Raw genomic sequence first — 12,162 nt, forward strand, 5'->3', positions numbered from 1 at the left:
CTTAGTATTAATACCTCGTTTAGCACGGCTTCAAACAGCACGGGTTTCACTATAACACGGTTTTCAATTAAGTTTAAATGGAAAATTTACTGTACATATTAAAACTCATTCAATAGCCTAGACACGTACTCTGCACATATGCTGCATTGTCGTAGGTACATATATGCTGCGGTGCCAACTCTATTGTCTCACATGCACATGTGACAATAGCTCCCCTCAGGCAGTCAGCTGCAACGTGCAACAGTGTTCAGTATTCTTTATTTCATCTTGACGAGAAGACGTGACATCTTTTCAAACTTTTTATTTCACAACTTATTTTTTACCTTTTAAATACGATCAAAAATATATCCGCATCTTGGTTAGAAATCATTGCCAACAACGTGCATTGTCTGGCAGAATGTTTTGCCCATTTGGTAAATGATTTCATTGGTTTTGAATCGCATATTCAGACGACTGCCGAAGATATTGTGAAGATCGGAAAAGACTTGGGATTTGGAAATTTGGACATTGTCAATGTACGTGACTGCATTGACTCACATGCAGTCACGTACAAGTGACTTAGATGATGCAACTCTCCTTGAAATTGATGAGCAAACTGCATATGAAGAAGAGGAAAACAATTCTAAAGTGGCACCAAAAGTATTTTCAACAGAAGAATTGGAGAAAGTTTTTCAGGGGGTTGACATGGCCTGCGAGGCGATTATGAGTGGAGATCCGAATGTTGAACATAGCATCAAGATACGGCAAATTTTACAAGATCTATGATGCTACAAAGACGAACTCTGAGAATAAACAACCGCCTTTTTTAAAGTTTTTTTTATCATCTCTCATGATGTTTCCTTTTCATTAAAAAAATTTTACAATATTTTTTTATTTCAAATCCTTTTAATTGGCTATCAAGAGCAAATTTTTTATAGATTTATAATAATTTGTTTATAGACTGTTTCTCTGCTACGCATTCAACTAAAATCCATTATCATTATAACTCAATTAGCACGGTTTCACATAACACGGAATAGTTTCGGTACCAATTATCAGTGTTATGTGGGGTATTGCTGTACTTATTATTGGAAAAATAAACCAATGTAGTTCTATCCAACAATGAAAATGTCATTTATACTAACGGGTCATGGGTCTTTATAAAAGCTAAATTATTTCATTTCAATTAGGTTTAGTGGAGGATAGCTCTTGTATTTGTGGAGCTTACGAAGACTGGAAACATGTTTTATTTGAATGTACCCTGTATGATGAAGAAAGTTTGCAATTATTTCAAAAGGTTGTAATACATGATAATAATGATCTAAATATCTTGCATCACATGCCTCTACTTTATTTTTTTTTGTTATTTTATTTTGTTTGCTAATTTTGTTGAATGGTTTGGACGTTCAGTACGTGACACTCGAGGTTTGTTGCGGTTCGCTCTCAGTTGTGGCCAGCCTCCTCGTGGAGTAGACACGAGAACGCACCTCCCTGGTGCTTGTTGCTTCTTGGTAGCAAAGTGGCCAGAAACAACTAAACAATATAAGAACGTATGCACAGCAGAAACATTGCATTACATGCATTTCTGGCCTTTCTGCAGAGTTTCTGTATCATCACAGTTAACCACGGCGAGGTTGAACTAGCATTTAGGAACCACCGTACATGAGATACTACACATCTCTACATACCTAGGCTTGTGTGTGCGTCATACAAGCGCGGAAAAACACGAAATCGAATTTGGACCTGTGTTATCTGAAATGTGGTGTCAAATTATAAAATGCACTAAATCGAAAATTAATGAAAACCGCACAATTCGAGGGACGATAAAGATCATATGAAGTAACACCATGAACAGAAGTAGTCGTCATCAAAACCCCATAAGACAACCAAGTAATCACAGTTCGGTAATACTGAATTACGTATATTATATTATGCATATTCTTTTCTATAATCATTGGTTTTTGTTATTCTATAATTAGTGACTTTTGTTATTGTACAATCATTGATTTTTGTCAACAATTGCTGAAAGCAAACATTTGTAAAGAATATGATTAATACGATCCTTTCAATACGTGTGTGTTTTTCCTTACAAGCAGAGTAAACAGGTACACGTGAACATGCTAAGTAACAAGTGGAGAAAATAAAAGTAGTTTGTTGTATTACGAGGAAGCAACGCAGTGAAGTATACATCTCCGGAGGAAACAATACGGTTCAGTAATACAGTGGTATCATAACGGAGGTATTTGTTAAGAAAATTTTATTTTCTATAGATTTTTGTTGACTTTTCTCATAGCAGTTTGGGCTCCTAGAAGTCTAATACCAATTCGTGAACTCTTTACCCTCTGAAGTGGGTATGTGTATGCAGGACTGAGGGAGAAAAGGGGAAATAAAAGCATAAGAGAGGAAAACTAATAACAAGTCATTTGGTTAACATCCATACCACAGCCAACTTCCTGCAGTCACCGCCCCAAAAACAGCCTCGCCAAGAGGATTAAGTTACGCAGTGAGCGAACGCCGAGAAGGCTAGTAAGGGGCCAAGGAACGTTAGGGACACACTCACACGCACTTAACACTACTACTGACGCCACATGTGGGCAACGAAGAAGCCTCACGAGTATATCCTCGCGGAGAAAGTCCGACAGAAACGTAGCGATGAGGTCGAGAAGTAACGGCGCCAAGAAGCCAGGTTCCGCTGCTGCGAACGTCATAATCAACGTGTACTTAGTGACTATACCTAAGCCTAAGAGGCCGAGTAACTGCAGAACAGTAATGCGATAATGGAATCTTCCTGCCCGCTTTCTCGGTTGCTATTGTGTACAGCAGTAGTGGTGGCTGTGTGCCACTTCAGCAGAGGCTTACCGGCTGCCAGTCCAACATCCAGTTCGGCTATCTCCCACGCCGTAGTGAGTAAACATAGCTCATTTTTCTTTGTTGACATCAAGTTGTCTATATTTGTTTTGGTGTTTTAGCGCCCTCTAGGACAATTGATAGGTTTATAGAAAAGACAATAAATCTCTCAAACAAATGTATCAAACACGAATAGAGATTTTTAGCTCCCGTGCCTTTAATACTGTTTTTTAAAATTTGGATAATTTAAATATTTTGTCTGTAATGTGCATAATTAACATATTTTGTTTTAGTTTTCTTTAAATACACCAATTTGATATAAATTTTTAAAATATAATATTATACCAAAGATTTAAAACCAGATGAAAAAGCACCAAAGCGTGCAAAGCAGCAGCAATGGATACTGCTGCAATAGCTTTTTTTTTTTTTGTAGACTCCTTTGCTTTTAGAGAAAGGAGAAAGTTCTTAAGAAATGCGTTATTAAAAACCTATGATTAAGAAAACTAATATAAAGCATAAGGGCCACAGAGTAATAGACAAAGGTATAGTTTCTATTATTTTTTCCATTAGTTTAGTAATTTTAGCGACAAAGTTGACCATTGCCGGTAGCAGAATTGTGAGCCCAGGGCGAAACAGCCTTAGTAGGCCTATATTTTTCCTCCAATAACTCTTTACCCTCTTGATTCGAGCCACCTACACGATGTCCGGGCTACTGTTTTCCCGCGCTGTTCTCCACCCCCCCCCCCACCCCCAAATACCCAATTATTGGAACACCTGTTCTGATTTCTTTTCATTTTTAACGTTTCCGAAACAGGACTGGACTAGCACCAAAACTTTCTTTGAAAACATCAAATGGACTGTATCTGTTTTGGTGTCTTAACGCCCTCGAGGATATTTCATTGATTTATTAGGAAAACAATAAAATCGCCCAGCCATAGATATGGAATATTTGTAACCGGCTCCATTCATTACTGGGGTACATTTTTTATTATTATTAAAAAAAAAATTAAACCCTTCCTACATTATTACATAAGATGAATTCGTGATATTCTTCAGGCAGTCTGTTCCTGTTACAAAGTGCTCGCTCTCTCTCTCTCTCTCTCTCTCTCATATATATACGTTTTATTCACAAATCTCATTAGACATTCTGAATATGCAGAGGATCAAGCGCGTTCTTATAAACTAAAATCACTTCTCCCATGATAATAAGAGGACCGCCGTTTACTGAGTGGTCAAACGCGAGGGTGCAGTAGCACACGCATTTAAGTTGATCGTAGCTCTGAATACAGTGCAGTTCTTGTATTCTCTCTTTCTCTCTCTCTCTCTCTCTCTCTCTCTCTCTCTCGTAAACCCTCTGGTCTTATGTAGCTGTCCCTGATTATAAACAGAAAGTTTTTATTCTATTTTAAAATTTGCCTTCCATTATCAGCGATGATATTCAAATATTTCATATCTTTATTTCACTTTAAAAAATCAATATATCAGAAACTAAATATAGCAACATATCAGTATGAACTGAGTTAAGGCTAAATTTTACTAGCTTTAAGCTAGTAAAATTACAGCTCATCATACATTATGATCTGCAAGTATACTAGAAATCTTATCGGTGTTCTTTTCCGTTAATTATAACATAAGCTACATTAAAGAGGAATGAATTTTGTTCTGTTTTTTAAACAAAGGAAAACTGTATTAAAAGATAGAATTTATATATTTTTTTCATTCATGAAGCAAAAGCTAATTTTCAGAAATAGCAGCCATACCCGAATTCATTTAATACTTCGTTTTGTAAAGAAATAATTCCAGCATTGAGGGAGGGAGGAGATTAACCCACTATATAAGAAGTTTTAATTAAAAATTAATAAGCAATAAAAATAAATAAATTTTATATTTTGTATAAATTGTAACTTATTCTGCTTTACTTGTTAAGCGGAGCAGATTACAAAAGTTTACTCGTAATTAATGCGACAATGGTATTTAAATCATATTTTTGTGAATTTTAATTATATTTGTAATATTGCTTTTAGATGATTTCTTCAATGGCACAACTATTATTTTTTAATTCATAATTTAATCGGGTTTTGTGGAACTTCGGTAAGAGACTACCAACGGATCTTTGCGATAGCAAATGATGGGCACATGTAGTTCGCCCACTGCTTCGCGGTAATTGGCTACTAACTAAAAAACAATGTTTAGTGTACATTCCTGTACAGTCGCTAGTAAGAAAGGTTATGTTAGTTTACGCCACCAAATTCGGGATGCACTCTAGCGAAAAATTGTATCCATTATTATTATTAATAGTCATATGGTGCAAGGAAGCCTGAGGCTTATGCTGCACCAGGGAAAAAAAAAAAAAGAGAGGGAGGGAGACAGTCAAAAGTAGAAGGGAATCACCAAAAAAGAGAAGAATGATGATATCCAGCTCAGGACCCTGGGTGTGCCAAGCCCATACTCACCAGATGTGGCCCCCGGGGTTAAATTATGTTTAGTATGCACCTCTTTTCGCTTGAATCCGTCCCAAATTTAGTGGAGTAAATCTAACCTGACTTTTTTTCATTAATGGAAATGAAAACTCATACTATAAATGAAATCAAGTTTACCGACTCTACTCGCTTGCCAAACAGCCAGCATTCATTCTAACAGTCTAACTCAAAATTGTGATGATTAGCAGCCAATCAACGCGAAGCAGCGGACTGGAGCTACATCTGTCCATCATTTTCTGTCGCAAAGGTCCATGGGTAAGAGACTCATACTGAAGTTTTAACTTTTATCCCACTTTTAACTTTATTATGGTTTTACCTTACATAACTTAAACTTAATCTTTAGTACTATTAAGTGTCCATATTAATGGTTATAATGTATTACTAGTATATGCTCATCACGGTAGCAGGGAAATAAAAAATAAACTGAATCAGGTTGATGGATTAGTATGATGAGAGGTATGACAGCTCCGTAGCCGAGTGGTCAGGAGCGGGAGGGCAGTAGCACACGCTCTTTGAGTAGACGGGGGTTCAAACCCCTGAATACGGTCGATCTGCCAACCCGCACTGGACCAGCGTGGCAGATTATGGTCCATTTCCCTCAGCATGAATTGTTGGGGAGGCATCCATCCTGCAGTGGGTTGATAATGGCTGCACTTTACCTTTTTTTATGACAGCCTCCAGCATACTGCAACCATAACACCTTTCCAGGCACATTATTTCTTTCAGATTTTTGTTCAGTTTCCTCACACCGTTTACAGTAATCCGTATGAGGCTTTCTAGTTAGGCTCGTTCGCATATACAGTATATGTATACGCACCTATTGTCATTACCATGTCCATCCGTCTGTCTGTCCGTACGTTCGCATGTAACAGAGGAGTTCCCAGCGGACGGATTTTCATTTTTTTTTTTTTTATTTGAGCCCTTTTAAAAATTTCAATAAAATCGGACCAACAGAAATGTAGTTTGAATGCGATATTGTTAGCTTTAGACAATCCGTGTACGCTTCCCGTGAATCGTTATGTAAGATTAGCGAACATGGTGTCGCTTGCGAACAGACATATATACAGACCGAAAAGAGACTTAAAACTATGTGGGAGAGACTAATAAATATTATACAATTGAAATTAAGCTGAACGGTTGGTTGGGTGGTTGCTGTAAGGCTTTAGGCGCATCGGCGACTTAGACCATATTGTGCCGTATATATTATGCCTGTAAATTGCGTGTGTGTTCTGTGGTCGATTTTATGTTTGCTGAACGAAAAACCCAAGTTTCTGGGAGGGAAAAAACCATGCTTCCCTCGCCTAAGACCGACTAACTCAGCCATATTGTGAAAAAGATCCATAAAAATCTTTGCCTCATTGGCGGGATTCGAATTCAGGTGTTTTTCACCCAATGTGGGGAGGACAGTGATTACCGCAACTGTCTACCCATGAGGGCACTGAACGGCCAAGTTTAGAGAACATAAAACTATAGAGTTATATTAAGTGTTCTATAAAATTATAATCATAGTAATTAATTGATAAGGAGATAACTATATTTACGTTTCATTTCTATTAATCACAGAAAAATAAAAAATAAAAAATCAATTAATTTTAAAAAAAATTGAAAGGACCTGAAATGTAAAGCACTGTGTACATTAACTAACTTGTTCTTTTCTTTGTATAGCTTCAATTAATTAAATCGTCATTTACATTCTTTCTATATAGGGTGTTTCATAACATGTGGGCCATACTTTCAGGATCGATTCAGAATATGAAAACAATAATAAAAAAAAAAAAACTTTCATATGAACACATGTCCGATTCTGGACGGTTACGGAGCCATCGGTGTTTGAATTTGGGTATAGAGGTTTCAATGGTAAAAAAAAAAATAATAAATGTAATAAAAAATAAATAAGAATCAGCAAGAATGTACCTGGAATGAATAAACATTTTACTAAGTATGTGTTTGCTCATTCTTATTATTTTTTATTAGTTTTCACCGTTGAAAAGTTCATTGCCATTTTTTTATACAAATTCAAACAGCCCTATTTAGAATCAGACACATGTATTTTTAATTTTTTTCTGGTTCTGAATTCACATTTTGTGAAACACCCTGTATATTTTACTCACTCAACAATCAAATGATAGCAAGCTGGAGAGGTTCACTGAACACAAAGCTGATATTCAATAAAGATCAATTTTACCACAACCTAAGCAGAAATTGCCATTGTATACTGTATTTCAAATAAGACGTACTGTATTTTTTAATTTATAAGTGGCACCGGAGTGAAACTGTAACACTCAATTTTCTTGCCTGTTCTAGTTGCTATAGGGGCCAATGAATGTCTGAGTAGTTCACAACTGTCATGTTGTGAACTACGGACCAGAAAGTTGTGACTTTCAGTTGCGAATATCATTTGTAGCGTTGGAACTATAAAGTAATTTTTTTTCTTGGACGTTTTCTGTCTGTAATGCTGGTGTTTCCCAAGGTTTAGTTCGTTCTCCCACTGTTTTCCTCTTATATATTAACGACCTTCTTCCGCTCACTGGAAATCCTATCTATAGTTTTGCTGATGATAGCATATTGCATTTCACCTTCCAGTTTGAGAAACCTTGCCCTGCAAAAACATCTTCAACTTCTAATATCCACCACCAATTCCTTAAATGCTGATCTCCAAGTAATTCTCCAAAGGAGCAAAAATAACTTAGTTAATTCCAATCCTTCTAAAACTCAGTCCTGTCTTATATCTCGCAGAAAGGAGTCTGCTGTTTCTATTCTTATCTTCGATGATACTCAGATTTCTAAACAAGATCGCACATCTCTATTAGGGATTACCCTGACTTTTGATCTCTTTATCGTCTAATCTCTTTCAAATATTGCTTCACCTGCGTCTAAAAAACCGGGTTTTCGTTTTCACTCTCGGTGTTACTTTTCTTCTGCACAATTATTCACTCTATATAAATCTCTTTTTTTTTTTTTAATGAAAAATTCAAACACGAGAGGTATTAAAACTTATAGTACTAAATACCGTGCATGGGTTGGAGGGTGAGAAGATGGAAGAAGATACTTGTTGACATTATACTTGAATTGTAAATTGTAATTTTCAAGAAATACATAACGAAGGAAGAGTGTTCCAGAAAATAGAAGTTGAAGGATTAAATGAGGAAGAAGAAAAGTTGGTTCTGCGAGTTTCAAGTTGGACAGTAAAAGAATGTTAACTGGTTGCGGCACGTGTTCGGACTGCTTTGAAAGAGAGAAAGCAGGAATTATAGAAGCCAATTCAGAAGAATCTATAGAAAAGGCAAGCAACAGAATCAGAACGTCTATAAGACAGAGTGTAGAGACTCTGTTAACGATGAGTCATTAATTAATCTAACTGCTCTCTTTTGAATGGAATCTAGAAGTCTGAGGGTGGTTTTGGGGACACCGCCCCAAATGTGGGAACAATATCCATGGTAGGGCAGATTTGAGATTTGTACAGATTGAATAGCTGTTTGGAAGAAAAGTAACGCCGAGAGCGACAAAAAAAGAAACACCAGTTTTTTAGATGCAGAGGAAGCAATATTTGTAATGTGCTTATGCCAAGAAAGATTAGAAGTCAGGGTAATCCCCAATAGAGATATATGATCCTGCCTAGAAATCGGAGTGTCATACGCATAGGAGCAGAAGAATCCTTTTTTTGTGAGATATAAGACAGGAGTGCGATTTAGAAAGACTGAAATCAACTAAGCTATCTTTGTTCTTTGTCCCACTGGAGGAAAAAAAGTGTAAAGTGTATTCGTGCCTAACGGCACCAGAGGTTCCCCCCCATCTCCGCTTTGCTTTCATTGTGGGTGTAACAGTTCACTGCAAAGGCCAGAGATTTAAAAGTGTGTGGATTTTGTAAGTTTAGTGTTGGTATGGTTGTTCTTCTGGCCATTTAGCCGCTAGGCCTCTGCTGGAGCCCAACGCTGCCCACACTTAGCCTCGTGGAGGCAGATCAGGTACCCAGTAGTTGATATTTTACTCTGGAAGGTCCTGCCACCTAGTTTCCTGAGATTTCAGTGGCTAAGGCCTAAAGGAAAAAAAAATTGTGGGGGAATAATCGCAGAAAAAGGTTTAAGCCGAAAGGGTTTTGCGTGAGCGGTTTGAATTTGGACATGTTTTAATTTTTGACATTGTGTGGGACATGCGCTGGTGTATAGACAGAGTGGGGGGGAACTGAAGACTGGGGAGGAAAGTCAGACGTATGGGGGACAACAGAGTAAGTGTCCCCAAAAGCAGTGGGGCAGGCCCATGCCCCACCAGGAATAGAGAAGCAGGGAGTGGCAGGGGAGGGAGGAAAAGGAAACCGTCTCCCCCCTGCCAGGGGATTGGGAATTAAAGGTGAATAGGGCTAGGGAGTCCTATTCAGACCGCCATATGGCGTACCGCAGGTAGTTCCTGCATTTATGTCCTGTCCGGGTTTTTTGTCACTTGGTTTGTTTGCATGCACTCATCTTCGTCGGGTAATTCCTGTGGCTGTGTCTAACCAGGTTCTTTGTCACTTTGCTATTTTCTTTGATCTTTGTTGGGTCCTTTGATCCGTTTGTGCCCTCAATTCGGTCGGGGTTGTCTTCTTCCATGCTCATTTTGATTTCCTCTTGCTCTTTGCAGTCTTGTGGAGTGGTCGATTTTCTTCGAGTATGAAATTTCTTTTTATTCATTGCGGATGGCAATTTCCGTTCTTCTTCGGTCGAAGATTTCTCGTGCAAACCGGCTGAAAGCCGGTTTGCACGAGAAAGTCGTCTTCTGTGTTCAAGAGATGGTGTTCTTGGTTTTTTGGTAAATATTGTATTTTAGTTATTAGTACGCGTCTGTGTTCCTCATAGCACTCACAGTCGTGTATAATATGATGCCATGTTTCAGGCTCGCCGCAGGTGCAAGTTAGCTAGTCCGTTATACACAGCGTGTTCAATTTTGACTTGAATGGGCCATGGCCCGTTAGCAAGTAAGTTGCATTTAATCCCGGGGTAAACCACGGGGGGGGGGGCTTTTGGATACGTCACTTCACCTTTGTTTGATGTTGTCTATCTGTCCTGCCACAGCTGTAGCAGGTGAGCTACGATTCTATGCTTTTCTGCTTTGCAGTTGTTTGGTTCTAGGGTGAGTCCATAGATTGTAATGGGTGTTCCCTTAGACAGGTGACACATCAGCCCGCAGCGAATCACTTCCAGGTCCAGTGGGAGGACTCCTGTCAGGACCTGGAGGGCGTGCATGCTCACTGTTCTGCATGCACGAGAGATGATGAGCATAATGCTATGCTGGATTGTGTCCAGGTGTCTTTTATTTACTACTGTTCCTGCTTTTTGGTACCATATCGGGGATCCGTAGGTAATGGCTGGGTTGAAAATTACTTTGTAGTACAAGGACAAGGTTTTTCTGTTTAATCCCCAGTCCCTGTGTGAGACTTGCTATTAATGCTGCGTAATTCCTTAGTTTTTCTTTCAGGTGGATGATGTGAGGGGTGCAGGATAAATTACTGTCAGTTGTAATTCCTAAGTATCATATTTGTTTTGCAAGTTTGATGGTTGCTCCTGCTATCTTTATTTGTGGTGGTCTGCGGATGTCGAGCACCCCTTTCAGTAGAACAGAGTTCGTCTTCGTGGGTGAGATCTTCAACATGTGTAGCTTTGCCCAATCCTGTAACGCCTGTATTGCCTGAGTCTTCAGGCCCAATCTAGAGTCCGCCTCCACTATCAGAACCAAATCGTCAGCAAAGGCCTGGCAGTTCATTTCGCCCAAGTCCTGAGCCAGGAAGTCGTCAAAGACCTGGGGGTAGCCCCTGCGGACCCATCGAGCCACTTTTAGAAAAGGTGTTACCACCTCAATTCTTCGGTCAGTTAGGTAATCCTTTATACACTTGTAGAGATTTTTTGGGAGCGCTGCCTCCCGGAGCCGGCCGAGGACGCTCGGCCACCATAGGGTGTCGAACGCCCCGGCGAAGTCCACTGCGATGACTAGGAAGTACTTCCTATCGCATTGGATTGATTTGAATGTAAGGTTTTGGACTGCTTCTATGGTTGATAATGTGGGAAACCACCGGTCGCGCCTGAACCTAAATACTATGCCACTACTACTAATCCCGGTTTGAATCCATATTGTTTTGGTGATTCCAGGTTTGCGGCTTTGTAGTGGCTCATAATTATTTTATGCAGCATCCTTTTGTATAGTTTATTCAGGGTAGTCAGTAAAGCTATGTCGGTAGGAATCCGGTTGTTCTGGTGGCTTGTTACGGTTCTTCAGGATGAGTTTTAGATTTGCGACCAGGAAAGAAATTTCCGACCAGGAGGTCGGAAATTTCCCCGCTTGCAAGCAGCAATTTAATAGTTTGAGCAGAAGGCCAGTTATGTGTTCTACAGCCTTTCTGATCAGCTCCGACTCCAGGAGTTCCGGTCCCGGGCAGTTCCTATTTCGCATCTGTGCCGCAGTATTTTGTAGCTCTCCCATGGTGAAGGGCCGCTCCATTTGTTGCTATGTATATGCCTCCTTCGCTTGGGAGATTTCTCCCTGCTTGTTACTGAGGATGTCTGGGGGTGCTAGAATGATTGTATTTAGAATGTTATTAATTAAATCATCCCATGTTGTGGTGAGGGATCCTTGAGCTTATTTTGTATACCTTTGTGCTTATTTTGTATACCCCCCTCAGGGATACTCATTTCCGGTCTCTCCCAGGAGGCTCTCTTATTTTCCTTTATTTTTTCAGTGTAGGCATTGCGTAGTTGTTGGTATTGATGTGTCAGATAGGCTACCTCTGCCGGTGGCCAGGTTCTCCGCGCCTTCTGGTATTCTGTTCTCTTTATTTGGACTTGCTTTCGTAGTCTTTGTAACTCCGGGGTCCATCACGGCATGGCTC

The 12,162-nt window shown here is 39.3% G+C and overlaps 1 protein-coding gene across 3 annotated transcripts in view; it reads left to right on the forward strand.

Annotated features, from left to right (window-relative positions):
• Window positions 1–2,334: 2,334 nt before the first annotated feature.
• LOC150091546 (matrix metalloproteinase-2-like) overlaps window positions 2,335–12,162 on the forward strand; it is a 178,590-nt gene continuing 168,762 nt past the window's right edge. Inside the window, exon 1 of one of the 3 annotated variants that reach the window (XM_090384516.1) lies at window positions 2,335–2,882. In XM_090384516.1, coding sequence (XP_090240642.1) covers window positions 2,757–2,882 — 126 coding nt within the window. In that variant the 5' untranslated portion in view covers window positions 2,335–2,756. The remainder of the gene's footprint in view (window positions 2,883–12,162) is intronic. The other 2 variants (XM_090384512.1, XM_090384519.1) reach the window with 2 other exon arrangements.

This window comes from Mastigoproctus giganteus, chromosome 1 (assembly GCF_048544385.1).
Source record: "Mastigoproctus giganteus isolate SK-2022 chromosome 1, ASM4854438v1, whole genome shotgun sequence".
NCBI classification, from domain to species: domain Eukaryota; kingdom Metazoa; phylum Arthropoda; class Arachnida; order Uropygi; family Thelyphonidae; genus Mastigoproctus; species Mastigoproctus giganteus.